The following is a 21,634-nucleotide window of genomic DNA, read 5'->3' as shown; positions in this document are numbered from 1 at the left end:
TGTTCTGCAGTTCCTGAACTAGGGAATAAGTAGTTTTTCTACTTCTAGTTTTCATTTAGAAATATTTTATAATTGTTTTAGTAGTCTAAAATGTGAAGAAAAAAATGGAAACTTATTATTATTTATCAGTCGAATGCCAATATTTAAAGCTCAAATAGTAATACAGCGTATCTTTTTAAATTCAGAAACTAGATAATATACTTCTTAAACTATCTGTAAAATTTTAAGCAAATCATTTGATAAACCTCTAAACTAGAAGATTTTTGCTTTATACCTCTTTTCAGGGGAAAAAAGCCATTTTTTTTTCTAATTTTTTTAAAGAAATTTTGACATTTAAGAGTTGACTTTAAAAAATTTTTCTATCTTTTTTTATGCAAATATTCAAAAATATAATCATTTTCAAATATTTTTCAAAAAATTCACCCCGAACATAGTCACATACTTAGGCCAACTGAAATTGGGAAATTAAATCGCCTATTGACGTATTTAATTTATTATAACTTGAGGTTCATGATTCTTTTATCTAAAGAAGAATTTATCTTATGAAATCAAGTTCCATGTTATCATAGTGGCATTAAAAACTTATGTTCTTGGATAATTTATTTCACATTGCGCATTGTATTTTGCGGTACAGTACATCCACTTTTTTTTATTGTTTATGTAAACACTGTATACATGATCAATAGAATCTTTCCTCCTTTGTTTCCAACAATGGAAGAAAGTCGCGCCATTAAATATTTGATGAAACAATAAAAACATTTTTGAATTTAATTGAAACTATGAAATATATTGTTAAATATTATGCAAAAATTATTTTTAACAATTGTTTGATCCCAAAAGAATATTCTATGGCAATTAAATTTTCATCATTTTAAAGAAAAATTTTAAAGCGATGCAAAAATTAGTTTTGTGTGATAACATTTTTGGGAATATTTAGGAAGAACTCCAAAACCTCTCTTGATTCTTTATTAATTAAAAAAAAATTAAAAAATCCCTTTGAAAAGCACATTTCCACGTTTTAAATTATACTTGTGGCGAATTTGGTAACTCTAATTAATCCTGTTGAACGCCAATGCACACGCAGACACACACACACACGCACGTTCTTTATTATTAGTGAACATAGAAAGAAATATAAAATTTAAATTACCGATCAAATGGTGTTAATAGAGTGGTGTTATATTATAAGGGCCAACAGCCTAAAAAAACCGAAATTAAATAAATTTAGAATTCAATATTTTGCTTCAAGCAAATTTAATTCATTGTTTGTGTCCGAAAATAACATTTTCATTAATTACATTTTTTATTTGTACAGGAATTGAGCTTCATTATAAAAGATAATATTTATAAAAAGATCTGATATTTAATTTTAAAATTCAATTAATATATTTTTTAATGAAGGAAAGATTCATCTTAAGTTTATACATTGATTTTCTTTCATTCCTAGAAAAGATGCCATATATCAAAGCAGTAAAAGTAAAATTATCTACCAAGGTGAAGTAACTGTCACGTGAGACATATAATGACACTGCAAAATATTTGCTTTTCTTGTTTCTTTATGGAAATGAATAAAAGTAGATAGCTAGATGTTCAATATGTGTGCGTGTGTCTTTGAATTTTGTACGTTTTTCTTTCTGATATACGAATCGTGCAAAAGAAGAGAGTAATGTAACCATTAAAGAATTTGTTCTCGAGATTTCAAAGAATTTGTACGTTTAATGTCTGGAAACACACTTTTGGAATTTGTGTATTTTTATGACCACAGTAATTTAAAAAACACCGAGGCGGATAAAATTTAAATTAAATCATGCATGACAAAATTGCAGTGGATTTAGAATCAACCAAAAAGTAAAGATTCAATTATTTATTATTGGCAAGTTTTTTTTCTTTTTTATTGCTTTATAAAATCAACAAACTTCTAAACTTCTTTTCTTTTTTTCTTTTTTGAGAGATTCTATACAATGCACACGCGCGCGCACGTACACGCACGCATGCACACGCACCCAATTTCGTCTATTTGAGGTTATGGTAAGATATTTTTTTTTATCAATTTAAGAATATATGTTCTAAATTAGATATAATGTCTGATCTTGGCTTGGCTTTAAAAATATGTTTCATTCTTTTTAAAAATTTGGTGATTGTGTTTATTTTTTCGATTCATTTCTTGCGAAGTACCATAAGTCGACTATACCATCTTGAATTTAAGCATCTTCAGACCTATTTCTAAATTCAAATCTATAATCGCTATGACTATGACACATAAAGCGTAGGCAGTCATTGTTCCTTATAGATAGAGAATTCTCATCTTGATCTCATGCAAAAAATAAACAATTAGATAAACAATTTCAATGAAAAAAAACCCGATGATGTTGCGATTCTATGTAGATGTAAGTCTAAACGTCAAAAGAAATGTTCCCTTTGTTTTCTAGATCGAGCCCACAGTGTTCTTAAAGTGAAACAAAATAGAATCAAAAATTTATCTGAAATTTGACTTTGAAACCCAATTATATTTTAGAGCCTGAAAGATTTCACATTGTAAGAGGAATTACGACAATTATCTGTTTATCCTGATTCGCCAGGAATGTATCTGATTGTCCTACTACCTTTTTTTTCTTTTATCATTATACAAATAATGCTGATAAATATTTTTTTTGTTAGAAAAACGAGCACTTCACATTTTAATGTTATCATTTTATTTGACTTTTGTCTATACCGATCATGTGCTGCTCTATCTTGTCATAACAATGCTGGCATAGTTTAATGCGTCGGGTATTTGGTGTTTATGCAAATTTTACCTTGATATCTCATTTTATGATTTATGTGTCGCTTTAATGTTTGATGTTTTGAGCTCCTTTCAACATGTTTAAGGCAAAATCCAAAGGGAGTTACGATGTTGTAAGTTTTCTTTTTATTATTTTATAGCCTTTTTTACTTATTTTTTTTTAAATGCCATAACAAATATAATCATATATTAAATTATTTTTTATTTATAATATAGTGATGCGTACTAACTGTAAATTTTTCATTGATTTTATGTATAATATAGTGATGCGTACTAACTGTAAATTTTTCATTGATTGTTATCAACATTTTTATATCTTTTCTTATTAACACTTCTTTATATATGTTACGGCCAAAGCCCGAAATACGGCCAGTTCGAAATACTTGCAATTAATGTTGTATTTTCTACTTTGGCTGGCCATTTCGCGAAGTGGCCGGGAATCCTTGGCCAAAGCCCGATGTGATAACCTATACTTATAAATAAAACTCAATGTATGTTTGTGAGCGCGCGCGCGCGCCTGTTTGTGTGTGTGTGTGTGTGTTGGCGCTCTACAGTCCAAACCGTTTGACAAACAGTTATTGAATTTGGCATATATATACCTTGGAGATTGAAAATGTGCACCGTGGAGAGATTTTTTAAAATTTTTAATTAGAATTTTAGTTAAAAATTAAGCGTAATTTCGGCGTTTTGTCGCTATAACCAGAAAATATTATAGCACAAAATCGATTTTTGCATCAAATTAAAGCTTAAAATTTAATTTATAAATTATGCTTAGATTAAATTATGCTAAAATTTAATCTGCACGAGCACGTCGAATTAAAAAAAAAATAGCTTTTATCAACGTGTTGCCATCACATTGATAGAAGTTTAAATTAAAAAATAAATAAACTAGTATTGCAAATTTAATAAACAAAACTGTAATTTTCTGCAGGTGTCTGTATAAAATGAAAAAAAAAATGAAATAAGATATTTTCTGAAAAGTAAAAGGAGGAAAATTTTCTATGACAATACCTATATTATTAATTCAATAAAACAATTTAATTTAAGGCAAACATAGTTTAATATGCTTAGGATAATCATTCTAATCAGCTACCATCAGCTAATTTGGGGCATACATTTGCTAACAAAATGGTCTAAATTAACTAAATAATTATATTTAATATAACTTTAGTCAATAAATGCTCCGATGAATCAGGAATTTTAAATTTTTACATAGGTCCTCTACCCTTTGAATCATATTTAACAAAATATTCTTGAGACACCAATATTTTTAATAAAAATTGTTGAACTCCAACCAACTAAATCAATCACTAAAACTGACTGATTTATGAAATTTCAATATCACTTTTCTATAAAAACTGGCGATAATAGACCACTTCACCGACTGTCTCAATGAAGATACGCTAATCCTCTGCAGGGTTCTGCTACGCTAATCCTTTGCAGACAGTGATTGGCCTGTGAGTATAAAAATGTTAATAGTTCTAAAATTGATGCATAAAAACTTCATAAATCGGTCAGATTTCACTGCTGAACGACTCTGATTTCAATTTTCATATTTAAAAAAAAGACATGGTTAGCTTTAATATAAAAAGCTTTTATATTGATTGCAATTTAACATTTCCACTTTAGTTTAAAGTAGAAATTTTATGGATACTGACAGAACATTAGGGAAAGTAGTACAATGAAACAGAACTGTTTAAGGTCTACATAAAAGTACGACTGAATCATATAACTACCAAAATTTGAAGCTCAAAAATATTTTACATAAAAAGCTATTAAGAGAGCAATTTGCATTAATTGAAAATTTTAGCGATCATTAATACAGGTGAACCGGCTGGTCGCCAAAGGCGACTAGTGGTAAATAAATATAATGATATTTATGTATAAAATATAAATAAGGACATGTTGTTGATGAAATTCGACAGATGGCGCCAACAAAGAAATGTCTTTAAATGATATTAATAACAAAACTATTTGTCCTACATATTTGTTTTAATTAGCCCTTATTTTTGTTATTTGCCTTTGCAAAAAATTTCATATTTTTTGAAGCGACATTTCGGGAGACAATGTGATCTGGGATCTTTAACATTAGGTCCATGGAGTAGAAAAAGACTAAGGATCACCCTTAAAGGTAATTGAAAACTGAATACTCAATTTGCCTTTGTATTCATACACGATACGCAACGCCTTTGCTCAAGATATAATTCTTCCATTTTAAACGGCACAAATCTAATCTTCACGCTATCACGTTGTTAAAGTATATACGTTCACTGAATAATTTCTATTATGGCTTTAATATGAGAACAGAATAACACGAGATCATATTTTTATATATTAGAAGCTTATTTTTAACTCAGAGGTGTCACTTATATTTGAACTCGTTTCTGAAACAATTGTACTTAAAAAAAAAACAGTACACAGAATTACTCATTTTTAAATACTTCATTTTTAACAGGGTGTAAAACAATGTGCTCTTGATTCCTTTCTTTCTACTTTGGTCTATCGTCCTTAGCCATTTCGCGAATTGGCCGGCCAAAGCCCGAAATCAAGAAAAGATTGGACATTGGCCGGTAAGTTTACAGCAACGTTGGCCAGATCGCGAATTGGCCGGCCAATTCGTGATCTGGCCGATTTCGGTCTTTATCCGTAACATATATATTCATTGGTGGCTCAGGTCAACGTCAATTATGGAGCTATTCAACATGCACTACATTGTAGGTTCTAGTATCACCACAGCATTATAGATTAAATGATGCTTACACTACATTGTAGGTTATAGTAGAGCCACAGCATTATAGATTAAATGATGCTTACACTACATTGTAGGTTATAGTAGCACCACAACATTATAGATTAAATGATGCTTATACTATATTGTAGGTTATAGTAGCCCCGCAGCATTTATATTAAATGCTGCTTACACTATATTGTAGATTACAATAGCAACAAAGCATTATAGATTAAATGATGCTTATATTATAGTGTAGGTTATAGTAGCGCCACAGCATTATAGATTAAATGATGCTTACACTACATTGTAGTTTAAGTTATACTTTTCGGCATAACTGAATTAGTGCCGTTTCTTGTTGATATTGAATAATTTAAATATTAATAACAAAAAATTAAAATTAATTTTTTTTCATATACGCTGAAATAAGCTGAATATATATATATATAAATAAGCTGATTAATATTAATTAATTATAAGCTAATATTAATTATATATATAAATAAGCTGAATATTTCTTAATTAATTTGAAATACAAAATAAAGTTTAAAATAAATATTTTTGCTAACTTTTTTTGAATTCCTCTCTCTGGTTTATAGAGATTTGTTCAACTACAGCTGAACTAAAAAAAAAAAAAATGTGTTAGTTCACATAAATAAGAAGTAGAAACTTTTCTTTCATATTTGCTTAAATAAAAATGTTAGTACGATATTTTCAAAATTGTTTTTTTATTCATTATTAAATACCCCCTTTTTTTTATTTATATTCAAATTTCAGCTGTCAAAAAAAAAAAAATCTGTAGCATCTAAAATCCTGCTTCTAACGATCTTGGAAAAGAGTAGAGTGCTTTTCCTTCGACACTTCTTCCTTTTCCCTGGGGGAAGGGATGTTACTGAGCATGCGCAGCAACAAAAATCGGTACTATTTGGAATTGTTGTACTTTTTAGGAAGTATCTCTCTCTCTCGACAATTTGATAAATTTCGTTTTTCCCTGCGTTTCCCCTGAAGATTCAAAACTCTATAAAGAATAGGGTGGGATTTTTGATGGATTTCATTATAGGGTGCAAAATTAAATAAATTTGTGATTATATTTGCACACTGAAATTGTTAGTGTCTATACACGAACCTAATCACGTACATATTGCAAAAGATGTAGTTGGTGTAAAATTTTATTCCTCTGAATCAAACAGAAAATATTGCGGAGTTAAATTTTCTCTAATGATAAGATAGGATGGTAATTGTCCTTAAGTCAAGATTAGATGTTTGTTCAGAATGGTTGAAGTAATATTTATGTTGTCAGTAAACATACTTCTCATTATTCAATTAAGAATTTGTCGTAATATTCTGTTATTTGTCTCCTGTAAGACTTCGATTTAGGGGGGGGGGTAATCAACATCGAGTTCTCTGCTGTTTGTTTATTAAAATCGATTTTGAAAGAAAATTATTCAACTGGAAGTTCAAGAAATAGATATTTGAATTTGATATTATCTTTTCCTTTTATTATTTTATTTATGTGTTCATACACTGAAAACAACAGGCCCAGTCTTTAACAATGTGCACAAAATGTTGAAGTTTTGTCAAACAAATAATATATTTTGAAAGTGTTAAGACATTGTAATTAATTTTTAATTTTTTTCCTTGTTAATTGGAATTTTTTTCCTGAAATCGTTTTTTAACATTCCAGTGAATTTCGCGTGTTATTTTAATCACAAATTTTCTTGAACAAGAAGCATGAAAGGTTTTCATTACTGCTTTTATTATCTCTACTCTCTAGGTAAGAAATAATGGGAACTGTGCTATAAAGTTTTGAAGAAAGGGTATAAAAAAACCATAACTTAGTTTATTGTTAATTTGAAAAATTGCAAATGAAATTTTCAGATATAATTTGAGCCCATTGCAGAGGACGAAGTTTCATCGATACGATTATTAAAGCAAAAAATGGAAGAGACGACATTTTAATTGTTTCGAAAGGAGTTTCCCGTTCCGAAAGTGAAATTGGAGCCGAAGCTAAAAAACTGCCTGAGTAGCAGTTTAAAATATTAAGTTACAGCTATACATCCCGAGAGGCATGGGAAACCCGCTTAAATAAGTAATTAATGTGAAGTTAAATTAAATTAGAATATATTTATAAAATAAATAGAATTAAATTAAATAGAATAGAAAAATAAATTAATTAAATAGAATAGAAAATTAAATTAAATAGAATATATATTTTTTTATAATAAATTCAGTTTTTATTCGCGTTCTTAAAATTAATTAGTTTCTAACTTTCTTTTCAAATAGAACTTTAAATTTTGCGTTTTGCAAACTTTCGGCTTTCCCATACTTTTCAAAGTCTAATTTTTGCAACTATAACTGTACAACATTAAACTGAGAATATTATAATCGCGTGGTTTAAAATAAATGCTAATTCGGCAAAATTCCTTTTTAAAGATATATCGGCTCTGAATGCTTTCATAGTGGTTCCGGTTTCTTCCCCCTTGTGTTCTACCTTGCATTACTAAACATGCCTTTCTAGTTTCTAGAGTTGGTTTTAATAAAAATTTTTCAATGCAGATAAATTATGAAATTTTAAGGAAGTAGATGAAAGCTATATTAAGAACTCTTCAAGAAGTCCATCTTAAGAGTATGATGCATTAGAAAATTTTAAATAATTATTTATTAATGAATTTATTTATACATTTTTGAGTATTATTATATACTGTGTATACAATAAATCCAATACCCACCGTTGATATAAATAATTTTTTTATTTCTAATGAAAAATTAAAATTTCATTAATTGCCATAAAACTATTAAAACTTATATTTTGCTTCAACATTTGTGATCTGAATATGAAATTCGTAGAACGTAATAAATGTTTCTAATAAAAGTTTTTTTTATGCAAAAAATTTTAACATAAAATATTTTTACGTATAAATTATTATAAAACGAGATACGTTTTTATTAGTTATCAACTTTTAGCTATATGTTTAAAAATACTATTACATAAAAGATTTTTACAATTTCTTCTGAAAAAATTACAGACTGTAGCCAGCGATTTTTAAAAATTAATTATTTACAACACAAAAAATTATTTTGTAAGTAATCAATAATTTTTAATGAATGATGCAAAATTTATTTAATTATTTTGTTTGGTAATACAATTTGTGCTTATAGTATTAAATATGAATACCATTTTGAGGATTGAATTTGAATCTTCACCGATAGTTAAAAACAAACAATCTTTTTTTTGAAAAAATGGGAAATTTCGAAACAGTTCTCAAGTTAAAGAGACATTTTCAATTAGATAGAGAATCTTACTTAAATATCTCTATTACCCATATTTATATTCATTTCTTATAACTTTTCGTATCTCTATGAAATTTTTGTTTTCAGGTGTCTAAAAACATTGTTTTTTATAAATGCTAATGTATTTATTAAAATTTGGAATCTTAAAAAATAATTTCTTGTTATTAATTTAAAGAAAAAATTGCATTGAAGCAACAAGTTAGATAATCTGCAATTATTAATTTTCAAAAAAAAATTATGATATGTTAAATATATCTACCTTATAAAAGTTTTTTTTCTGAATTAATTAATTACATAGTTTTTTTTCTTATTGGAATAAAAAAATTTTCTGAATTAATTAATTACATAGTTTTTTTTCTTATTGGAATTTTTTTTTTCTGAATTAATTAATTGCATAGTTTTTTTTTTTTTTTCTTATCAGAGTAAATTTGGATTTTTCTCTTAACTTTTTACTTCAGAGTCCACGATCGAAGGTCAGACCTTGAATATCTTTTGAAAGATCTTAGAATCTTATGATAAAAACATTGTTTATTATAAAAAGAATAGTAATCTAATCTTTTTTTCAATATTATTTTCCATTGTTTGGTAATGTGATTATATGAATTATGCAATAATTTCATGTTCCCGATAACGAGATGTTGTGTCTCAGCAGTTTTGTTTGCATATTGATATTGATGAATAATTAGTTGCATTCAGCGTTCATCTGGCTCGATAATCAAATTAATATCGATTAACTGATATCAATAAAATATTAGCTTTAGAAATTATTTAATTTTTGTTTAGTTGAAAGCTTTAAGTGCTACTGAATACTAAGAGCCGGATAGAAAAATATAATAAAAGAATTTAAAAAAAAAGAAGAGTAAAAAGTGCACATGGAATTTATTAATATTTAAATTAAATTTTGTGGCATAAGCAAAATAAAAATGCTATGAATGTTTTGCATCTTACGAAATTTATGATTCTATTCGTTACATTCATCTGTTAAGGAATATTACGCAGGCTTTATAAACATCTCGAAAAAAGTTTCTTAAAAATATAATAAAAAAATTAGAAAAATATAATAAAACAATTAAAAAAAAGAACAGAAAAAAGTGCACATGGAATTTATTAATATTTAAATTAAATTCTGCGGCATAAGCAAAATAAAAACGCTATGAATGTTTTGCATCTTACGAAATTTATGATTCTGTTCTTTACATTCAACTGTTAAGGAATATTACTCAGGCTCTATAAACATCTCGAAAAAAGTTTTTTAACGATCTAAATATTCTCTGAAAGATTCTTTAAAAATATGAAACGCATTGAAGACTAAAAGTTTTTTGGCTGTGTGTAATTCTAATTTGAATTATAAAAAAATGCACTTTATTTAGCTAATCACAAAGAGAGAGAGAGAGAGAGATTCAAATCATAAACATTGTAATATGTTTCGGATATTACAAGTATATTGATATATGTAAATTCGTATGTTTGTTTTTTCATGTATATTGTATGTTTATTTATTTTATTTTTAAATTGATTCTTAATTATCTAGAATAGCTATAATACATACATACAAAAAAAAATATATCTAACATCGTCGGAACTGTCATGTGTAAATCCAGCAAGTAAAACAATAAAAAGTATTATTATGATATATATTCGAAGATATTTTTAAAATTATTTTTAATACATTTTATAATAATAATTTTGGAGAATACTTTGTTGCAATTTGATGAAAAGACTGTGCAGGTGTAAAATTGTTAACACTGAAAAGATTATTTTTTGAATTTTAAACTAATCAAAAAGATTTTTTTGTTTACTTATATCCTTGGAATTTAATGAGGAAAACGAATGTATATTTGAAAATTTGATTAATTCTTAGTTGAAAATCGAATTCGAATATTAAAAATCTCTTTTTTAGTGAATTTCTACTACCCGACAAATAATTATGAGCTTATTTGGTTGCTTTAGGTTTAATGGTGATTCTTGTACAACAATTTGAACGATTTTTTTCATCATATTTTCGCAATTTACTGATAGTATGCCAGCCTAGAAAGATTATTACATTAAAGATCGCAGCAACAAAATATACAGTGGAAAAAAATTCGTTTTGAGTGCTTTTAGAATATTTTCTAAGATCTTTTTCGAGAAGATTTAGCTACTTAACATTTTTTTGTCGTGCATTATGAGCGACATCTTTATATGAATATATACCAGAAAATTGTTTATGTTATAAGTTAATGATATTAACCTTTTATTTAATGCAATTGTTCAACTCATTAAAACGAACACTACGAAAGCGGCGAATTTCATCTAATTTTTACTTGATTTTCAAAAATGAAGTTTTTACCGTTGATTTTCATTTGTTTTTGAAAATCTCGTATCAATTCAACTTTAATATAAATTATTACAGATTAGTATTTCTATGCATAATTCTTGAAAGCCTAGATAATTTGTTGTTAATAGTTTTGTAAGTCTTATTCTCGATTTAAAAGAGGTACAGATTCTCCTAACCGATCTAAATTCATTCCTTTTAGAAAATCAACCTATCTCAACGATCAGCTTAACATTAACTTCAGCAAAACGCTTTGCTCATTTTACTTTTAAACATAATTATTGGAATGGTTTCCATTTGATTTGAATCGGCGGTTAATATAGTAAAGGAAGTTTGAGTTCGGGAGTCATCCAGCTCAGAAGAGGAGGAAGTGTTGGGGGGGGGTTAAAATATTCATTTTACTATACTTTCTTTTCTATTGAAGATAGAAAGTTTATTCTAATTAAGCTAATAATTACCTTTTTATAATATATGACTTATATAGTTATCCCCCTAAAAAATAGGAAAAAACTTATTTTTCGTAAATATTACACTTAGGCATATATTACCAATAACCAAATTTCATTAAGTAGTGTAGAAAATTTTATGAAAATGCTTTAGTTTTTATTGGAATAATTAAATTTTTTTTAAAAAAATTATATGTCTTTTATAGATTAAATTATTAACCATTTTCCTTACATTCATCTATGTACATTCGAAATTTAACTTTTCCATTTTCAAAATTCATAAAGATATGCGTATTTTTAAATCTAGAATTTATCTCAAATTTAAATGAAAAAAATTTATTTTAGAAATACAAATTTATTCAACAGAAGAAAAAAAAGGTAGATATAAATATAAATAGTTACGCATCAACTGATTATCCTGACTAGAAAGAAGTTTGCTATTCAAACATAATGTTGTTCACTTTGATTGGTTGATAGTTGCAGCTTCAAGTTATAAAGTAAGGAAAAGAAAATGACCTTTTAAGATACCTCTGAAAACTACTGGAATACCGAGTAAAAAAATAAAATTCTTTGCTTGCAATTATGTGCTTTTTGAAACAATGACGCAGTGACGATGAATGTTTAAAAATACTGCCAATTTATGTTGTATATAATTTTAATACTAGTTTAGTATTGTAGAAAAATACAAACGTCTTCCTATTCCCGACATATTTTGATTCTTGGTATTATTTCTTAACTAAGACTGATTGTAAATCTGATAATGATTGTGTGCAAAAAAAAACAAAAAAGCTGTAAAAAAGGTTATAATTAAAATTAAAAAGCAATTTAGATAGCCGTCCAAGGATTAGCCATTATTTTAATTTTTTTTCATTTGCATATGTGATTGGTGTAAAGAAAACTGTAGTCAGCCAAAAAAATACAATGCCAAAATTTAAAAAAAAAAAAAAAAAAAAAAACCATGGAGAAGATTTGAACGGCATAAGCAGTACTTACTTAATATTACACAATAACTGCATCCTTCAAACATAATTAGTAAACATTAAAATTTTCCAAAGATGTATAATTTAAACTTAGGAAACAGAAAAATAAATAGAGGCAAACAATAAAAAAGAAAAGAAAAGAATTTGAAAGGAAAGGGAAACAAGAAAAAAGATTAATATATACATTTTAAGTGGAGTCCATTGTCAGGAATAAAAGTCTAGAAAAAAAGTTGACGTCTTATTATTATTTTTTTTCTTATACTTAGGAGCTACTGTTAAATGTAATGATACTTAATTTTCACTGTGCATACTTTGAAAGGCACAGGTAGTATTAGAGTCTAATTTAAATCTAATTATAATTGTAAAAAAGCATTTACTCTTAATATCACTAAGAATACAAAAATGGTATTCGATAAGGTACATTCAATTACAACAAAAAAATCCTGTTGTCTATAGTAAAATAACAAATGATTCCGACATAGGCAGAGTCTAATATAGGGAAGATAGTCCAGATAGAGGAAGAAAACGAGAATGTATTATTATTCTATTTGGAAAAGCCTGCTTTTATTGTGAAAGAAAAAGAAACCCAAAGAAAAAGAAATCCAAAGAAAAGAAATCTAAATTCTTATAGACAATTTTTTATCTCATAAAATGTGGGAAATATTTTGTTGAGGTTTATAAAATCTTTTTAAATGATGAAGAATAGGAAACTTAAAAATACAGAGTGGAAATGTTATCAGAATCATCACCACAACTACATTTACATTTTCTAAAATTGAATCTTTTAAAACAATACCACAAAGTCCATGGTTTGTAGTTAATTGGTCTAAATATTGGATAAAAGAAATAGATTTCAGTATATCTATTTCTTTTTATTTGAGAAAAGATATTAAAGTTAAAGCAGCATTTTTCACTAATTTTCTATCTTTATTACCATTCATCGATGAGAATTTTACGAAGACGAATTTTGATTGTTCTTTCAGTAAGTTCTATAAGATGCAGGTCTAATTGAAGCAGCTTTGGCTACATTATTTGTCAGTTCATTACCTATGATACAATGTGGGCTTTAACCCAGTATAGTGATATATTACTATCCATTAGACCTTTAACATCTACTAAATGTTTCTATAGATTAAATTTCTGAAAAGTCCTCAGTGCAATTAGATTGTCTGTAAATGTATGATAACGAACAAATAATTTATTATGGTTCTTCCAATTTAAGGCTTGAAATATTGTAAAATACTCTGCTTGGAAAACAGAGTAGTGGGTTTCAAGTATATATTGAAACTCTTCAACTTTATCTTCTCCCCCAAAACGTTTTTTTTTTTCAAAAACACAAGCTACCACACTGCTTATTAATTCCGTTTTGAGCCATCTGTACAGATTGAACGCGGAACTATCTTTACAGATAACCTCACTGTACCTTTTCATCACTGTTTGAATTGCCTTTGGCAGTACACACTGTGCAGACTTTTGTATATGAATTCAAAAAATTGTATGTCTCCAGTTATGAACTCGTTTGCATGAGCACAAAGGTTGTTAAAAAAATGCAATTTTGTATAGGTAATGAAGGTGTTCATTTTGGACAAGTTTTTAAGCACTTAAATCAATGTATTGTCTGATCATTTATTTAAAAAATTAATAAAAGTTAATAAATGCGTTATTATTTTCTGTTTCTGCTCTTTTAATAATCTTGATGTAGATATATGCATATTTATTAAAAATTACAACGAAAGTCTCGCTTAAACACGTATCAGAAGTTTAGAGAAATGGTTTAAATCAATAAATTTATCTTTTAATATCTCAGAAAGTTTTGCAGGAAGAAACTTGAAACTTTGTGTTCTTATAGATGAGTGCAAGAAAAATATTTTACACTTTCCTAAGAATGATCACCTATAAGAGGGATTCTAGGTATTAGATTATTTGTAAAATGGCAAAACACTCTGTTGTTGCTTCTTTGAAATTTTTTCTTAAAAAGAATAGACTTAGATTTTATCTAATCTATTTTAAATTAATTGCAATATGGCAAGACCGTTTGTTATTAGTTTCTTAAAATGTACCAAAACGCAGTTTGAAATAAAAAAAAAATGATAATATTTTTGAGAAGCTATAAATAATTTTATTCATCATATCAAGATTCAGAATTCATATTCCATTTTCATCATCGTCGATGGTTGTAATCAGTCTATGGAAATTTCTCATGCTTCTTTATGAAATCCGTTTGTTCACAGATAATATTCTATTGAATTTTCTTGCTTACACGGGTAGCTGGAACTCTTTCTTAATTCTCGAAGTAATCGTCTTTGATTCTGAAAGAATTCATTGTAATAGCCAATTTTTCTAGTTAAAGCTTCTTACATTTGATAAGTCGTATAATTTTTCTTAAAATAATCTACATAATTTCCGATAAAATATTCACAAGAATCTTTATTTTTCGTATCATTTTAATTTATTATTATTCATTATAATAAGACTAATTCATTAATATCCGGTTATGTTGCTTCCGTTGCATTTGGTAAGTGTAATGTTTCTCATTTTTAAACTTCTTGCGCAACAATTTTGCTGTGGATATGGCATTATCTATAAATAATAGAAATATTCCATAAAGAAAAGAATGATTTAAGTAGTTTTCTGCTTAAACGAGTTACGAATCATTTCATCTCCTACTATTATACTCACAGAGAAAAATTTCAAAAATTTGAACTATCAGTTGGACATTGTAATATCTACCTTACAATTCATTAAAAGCAATTATTAAACTTTTAGATTAATTTCTATTTATTATGCATTTTTTGGATTAAATTTTTTTCATATTTCTCACTTTTATTTTGTGGAGTAATCATATTGATGTGGTTACATCATTATTTTTACTTATTTCTGTTGTTAGATTCTTGTTCTCAGAAAATAAAATACTTTCAAAAACAGTGCAATGAACTTTCCTTTTCAATATAATTTCAGAATGGTGAAAAATAGAAAGATAATACGAGATTAGAATGTATTTCCAACTTTGGCTTATGAATTAAACTGAACAAAAGAGAAACGTCCGTTACTAAGTGAAAATAATTATTTACATAAAAAAAAATGATACAAATGATTAAAGTAAGCTAAAATGTATAGAACAATTTCTCCTAACTCCATACTGATTTATAAACCCATAAAGAAATTTTTTTCAATCGATTTTAAACTAATTTTCTCGTAAGGTACATCCCATTACAAAATTTGTAGCGAACAGAAAAGAAAGCGAGTTACTATTGCATTATCAACCAGTTTTGAGCTTTCTTTAAAGTTTAATGCTTCAGCTCATCGGTATGTTAGTTTAAAATCAATGACAAAATTTGTACCTAACGGAAAAACAAACCGACAGACAAGAAAGCGAGTTTAAAAAAACGTGTTAAAAATAGTAGCGAACGTATTACAATTATTTTTATATAAACGGAGATAAAGTATACGAATGTGCAAAGGGTAAACCTACTACAAGTTTTTTTTTTTTTAAGAATATATCGCGTCTATGGCCACTTAGCTGTCTGAATTTAAAAAGTTGTTAATAGAAACGAAAAGATTGTTTTGATGTAAATTAATTGCTTTAATAACTTGACTAGGAAATTCTACAAAGAATAATCGAATTATGACCGAACACAAATGTTAACTTACAATAATCAACATGAAAAAAAAAAACTTTTGTTATTATCAAACTGCCTTATTTGAACCCTTTGGAATTTTATAAAGTATGTTATTAATTTTTATAGAAAATTTAGTACAAAGTTATTTTATCTCAAACAAAATGGAAATTACGATACATTAATTCTTATCAAAGCTGTTACGTCATGGATGATTTAGTAAGAATAATTTGTTTTATTAATAAATATTCCTACAGTATTTTTCATAGAAAAAAAGTGAGTTGCTTCATTTTTAAGGAATTTAATTTTATTTTCTTACTAGCCGCCTTTGGCGACCAGCCGGTTCGCCAATCTTAATGCTCGTTAAAATTTTAATAATTAAATATTTTATGTAATTCCTACTTTAATAGCTTCTTCATCAAATATTTTAAAGCTTCAAATTTTGATAGTCATGTAATTCACTCATAATATTATAAAGGCCTTCAGTCATAACGTAATATTATCTCTCTAATTTTCGGTTAGCTCCCGTAGAATTTATGCTTTAAATTAAAGTGGAAAGAATTAATCTGAAATTAATATCATAATAAATTTTACTGAAACAAAGCATTTTTTTATAATATGATTACTGATAACAGAGTCACTGAGCGTTTAAACTTTATGGGCACTAAAGAATATCTTTCTTAATTTATGTAATATCTCAAGAATTTGTCAACAAAAATTTCTCAGATTCATCATGAACAGATCGATTCATTAACAATGTTTAATTTTAAATGCATCAAACACTAAGAAAATAAAAGGAATCGTTTAAAATAATCGGTCGAAAACAGGTTTAAAAAACTACTTAAAAAACGATGTACTTAAAACTATAAGCATATACAAAAAATATATAACTAACATAAATACAATTTACTTACAAAAGCATGCAACTAACCTAAAAATAATTTAAATCATCCGTTGATAACAGTTGTCATGGCAACAGTCTGAAAGCGCATGCGTGAATTTTCTCCGCCAGCTCCGGTAAGGCAAATGCGTGAATTTTTCTACGCCAGTTGGGGTAACGCTATGCAGATTATACATTTTTAATTTCCTTTATTCTGTGTTATTTTAATTCAAAAGTACTTCAGAATGAATCTGAAACATGGATTAATTAACAATGTTTAATTTTAAATGCATAAAACATTAAGAAAATAAACAGAATCGTTTGAAATAATCCGCCGAAAAATGTTAACCCTAGCCTTATTACTGTTGGGAGAAAAAAAAAGCTGAAGTCTTATTCATTTGGCGGTGGAGAAAATGGAAGATTTTTTTGGCGTTAAAGTTGGCGGTGGGGAAAATGGAAGATTTTTTTGGCGGGAAAGTTAGTTTTTAATTAATAATTAAAATTCTAATTAAAATTTCAAAAAAAGGGACCCCAGGTGCACATTCCCGACCTCTAAGGTATACATGTACCAAATTTGGTAGCTGTATGTCAAATGACCTGGCCTGTAGAGCGCCAACACACACACACACATTATAAGTATAGATATAGATATAGATAATAGTAAATAATTTTTTTTCATAATTCATTAGCATTGTTGCTTCATATTAGATTTAATTTAAAAGATAATTTATAACTTGCAATTTTTTTCCTGTTAAATTTGAATTCTGTTTTTATATATTTTAGGGTTATACTTTCAGATTTTTTTTTTTTTTTTTTGTGTGTGTGTGTGTGTGTTTGTGTGTTGAACAAACAACCCGATTTTTAATACTGTATATTGCATTTTTAACTTTTTTGTACTAATTCCAAATAATTTAATGCTTCTTTAGTAAAAGCATTTGCTTATTAATTTTTTAATTGAATTGGAAAGTTTTTACCAAAGAAATTTTAATGCGCCGGTTTCATTTTTTAATTACTTCATTAAATTTAATAAAATGTTTGCATTAATTATTTTTTATTTTCCTTACATGACATATTGATTTACATCATTGAGATTAAAACAGATATTCTGCAGTGTAAAGTTAGGATAAATTTATTTCAGTTTTTAATGAAATTGTCAAAAGTCTGATTTTTTTAAATAATATTTTTTTATTCTGCAATTTTTTTTTCTAATTTTGCGAAACGGTTTTTTGTTCTTTATTAATATTGTTTTGTTTTTTCTTTTACCTTTTGTTTCTACTTTTCATTCTTCTAAAAGCAAAAAAAAAAAATCTCTCTTTTTTTTTCAAGCTGAGGTTAATATTGATATTCTTCTATGTAAAGTTAAGATAAGTTTATTTCAGTTTTTTAACAAAATTTTCAATAGACTGCATTTTTTTTCAAACGATTGTTTGTTTTCTTTTTAAAATAATATTTTTTAATTCTACAGTTTTCTTTTCCAATTTTGCCAAACGGTTTTCTGTCCTTTATCAATATTGTTTTGTTTCTTCTTTTACCTTTTTTTTCTACTTTTCATTCTTCTAAAAGCAAAAAAAAAAAATCTCTCTTTTTTTTTCAAGCTGAGGTTAATATTGATATTCTTCTATGTAAAGTTAAGATAAGTTTATTTCAGTTTTTTAACAAAATTTTCAATAGACTGCATTTTTTTTTCAAACGATTGTTTGTTTTCTTTTTAAAACAATATTTTTTTAATTCTACAGTTTTCTTTTCCAATTTTGCCAAACGGTTTTCTGTCCTTTATCAATATTGTTTTGTTTCTTCTTTTACCTTTTTTTTCTACTTTTCATTCTTCTAAAAGCAAAAAAAAAAAATCTCTCTTTTTTTTTCAAGCTGAGGTTAATATTGATATTCTTCTATGTAAAGTTAAGATAAGTTTATTTCAGTTTTTTAACAAAATTTTCAATAGACTGCATTTTTTTTCAAACGATTGTTTGTTTTCTTTTTAAAATAATATTTTTTAATTCTACAGTTTTCTTTTCCAATTTTGCCAAACGGTTTTCTGTCCTTTATCAATATTGTTTTGTTTCTTCTTTTACCTTTTTTTTCTACTTTTCATTCTTCTAAAAGCAAAAAAAAAAAAATCTCTCTTTTTTTTTCAAGCTGAGGTTAATATTGATATTCTTCTATGTAAAGTTAAGATAAGTTTATTTCAGTTTTTTAACAAAATTTTCAATAGACTGCATTTTTTTTTCAAACGATTGTTTGTTTTCTTTTTAAAACAATATTTTTTTAATTCTACAGTTTTCTTTTCCAATTTTGCCAAACGGTTTTCTGTCCTTTATCAATATTGTTTTGTTTCTTCTTTTACGTTATGTTTACACTTTTCGTTTTTGAAAAAGCAAAGAAGACATTTTCTTTTCAAGGACAATTCCATCAAAGGTCTGCAGCACCATCTGATAATGTTCGTCATTCAAAATTATTTAGAAAAACTGCGTTTCTTTTATCAAGCGAGATTAAGTTCCTATAAGTCAGTAAATGAATTTTATGTTGTACCATTGTTGCACCAGAACTACCCTTCCTCAAATCAATCCAACCCCAAAACCACAATTTATTTCTTCTACGTAAACCATTTGTGTACAAAGTAAGGGACGATAAATTTTCTTTATGTGCCCAAACACGAACGACACCAATTTTCTAGAGTTTCTATTTTTTTATTTACTATGAACAATAAACTTCCATGTAATGAGAGAAGAAAAATTCACCTCGGTACGCACCGACACCGGTTTGAAAGAGATCAAAAGGGGGAAGTGAGGAGGTTTTTCTGGCAGCGCCATCTAGACAGTAGACGCAACAGGTAGGTATGTGAGGAAGCAAGAAGTGACACACCAAAAAAAGGTTTCCATGCTGTCAGTCGGCCCGTTCCCTGAACATATGTGTTTGAGGTGAATGTATTCAAATCCATTTGAACGGTGATTTCAAACTTGTTTCTTTCACAAGCATGGGTAAGAAACCGGGAAATGGCCGTGGGGACGAGGTAAGGAATTTACTCTTGCACTTCTGGGATTAGTTTTTTTTAATCGGAATATTTTCTAAAAAGGGATCTTTTTGTTTTAATACTGACATATGGTTATAAGTATCTCGCTCCGTTTAATGAAATCGCTCCCATTTAGTATAATACAATATTTACAATATTGTTATGATATTATGGAATATTATACATTATTTTTAAGCTACTAGGGCAAAACTATAAAGAGCAATAGAAAATATTTTTTAAAAATCTATAAATATAGTTTTTTTTTTGTATTTTTGAATAATTAATACTATTTAAACATTAGATGAAATTTCATCTTGATCTGCGCCAAATACCGTATTGAATAATCAATACTACTTAAACATTAGATTAAATTTTTTCTTGATGTGCACCAAATACCGTATTAAATAATTAATACTAGTTAAACATTAGATTAAATTTTATCTTGATATGCGCCAAGTACCGTATTCCACAATCAATACTACTTAAATATTAGATTAAATTTTATCTTGATGTACATCAAATACCGTATTAAATAATCTTCCATAAAAAATCTCTTAACAAAAATACTTAATCAACATTATTATGATCATATCTTAAAAGACAATAAAAAGAATTAATGTAAAATAATATATTTGTTTGTATGCGTAAAAGCATTCTGTTCCGTATAAAAATCGTCTAATAATTTGATAAAAGAAGCGGGGGGGGGGGGGAGGTGAAACATTTGAAATCCATATTGTAATTTAATTTTAATATTTAAATATATTGAAAGTTTATCATATTTTATGTTAATTTGAACCATAATGCAGTAATATTTTATGGATATATTTTGTAAAAATCATGAAAACTATCGTCGTTTTTTTTATATGATAGTATATTAAAGTACCTTGAAAAAGTCGAAATAAAAGTTTTCATGCTGTGCCTTTATATAAACTGCTTAGCACTTTACACCATTTATATTGAGTCGCTTATTAGTACACAAAAAACAACGAAAAATAATAATTTTTAATATGTATTATGGCTCAACTACAGCAAGAGGCAGTTAGATAGCGATTAATCGCTGCAATCGCTGCAATTTAATTCCGATTTGAACCACATTAAATAATTTTTCATGGAACATTTTGTGTAAAAAATAAATAAATAAAAATGACTGCCGCCTGTATTGAAAATACAATTAAAGAAACTAAAAAAAGTTGATGTAAAAGCTTCGACTGTCTTCCGATATGTATCTAAATTGGTTAGTATTTTTCTCCGATTGGATTAAATCACCAAATAGTACAATATAAGACAACAACAAAAAAGATAATATTCAAATCCTACTAAGGCTTATTTGTAACGAATAATTAGATATCAGCTATTCTTTATGTTAAATTTGAAATTAATTTGAATCATACTAAATAATCTTTCACGAAGATGTTTTCTATTGAAAACTTATTTAGAAAACTACTTCTAATTCGGAAATACAAAACAAACAGAAAAAAATATTAACTTAAAAGTAATTCTTGTGTACTTGTATGTAAGTTTAGAAACATTCTAAACTTTTATTTTTAAAAAAATCACTAATTGCACAATCAAGCGTCTATTCTTGA

The 21,634-nt window shown here is 26.9% G+C and overlaps 1 protein-coding gene across 4 annotated transcripts in view; it reads left to right on the top strand.

The window, feature by feature from the left end:
- Positions 1–21,634, top strand: part of LOC129954847 (solute carrier family 15 member 2-like) — a 93,789-nt gene that overhangs the window by 23,681 nt on the left and 48,474 nt on the right. Inside the window, exon 1 of one of the 4 annotated variants that reach the window (XM_056068179.1) lies at positions 2,727–2,895. The exons of 2 other annotated variants lie outside the window; for them this stretch is intronic. In XM_056068179.1, the coding sequence (XP_055924154.1) occupies positions 2,860–2,895 (36 nt within the window). In that variant the 5' untranslated portion in view covers positions 2,727–2,859. Of the gene's footprint in view, positions 1–2,726; positions 2,896–19,887; positions 20,049–21,634 lie in introns of those variants that run through there. One more of the 4 variants, XM_056068178.1, reaches the window with a different exon arrangement.

The sequence above is a fragment of the Argiope bruennichi genome, chromosome 2, assembly GCF_947563725.1.
Source record: "Argiope bruennichi chromosome 2, qqArgBrue1.1, whole genome shotgun sequence".
In the NCBI taxonomy this organism is placed as follows: domain Eukaryota; kingdom Metazoa; phylum Arthropoda; class Arachnida; order Araneae; family Araneidae; genus Argiope; species Argiope bruennichi.
The sequence above is the reverse complement of the archived record's forward strand: the minus strand, read 5'-3'. Positions and strand labels throughout refer to the sequence as shown.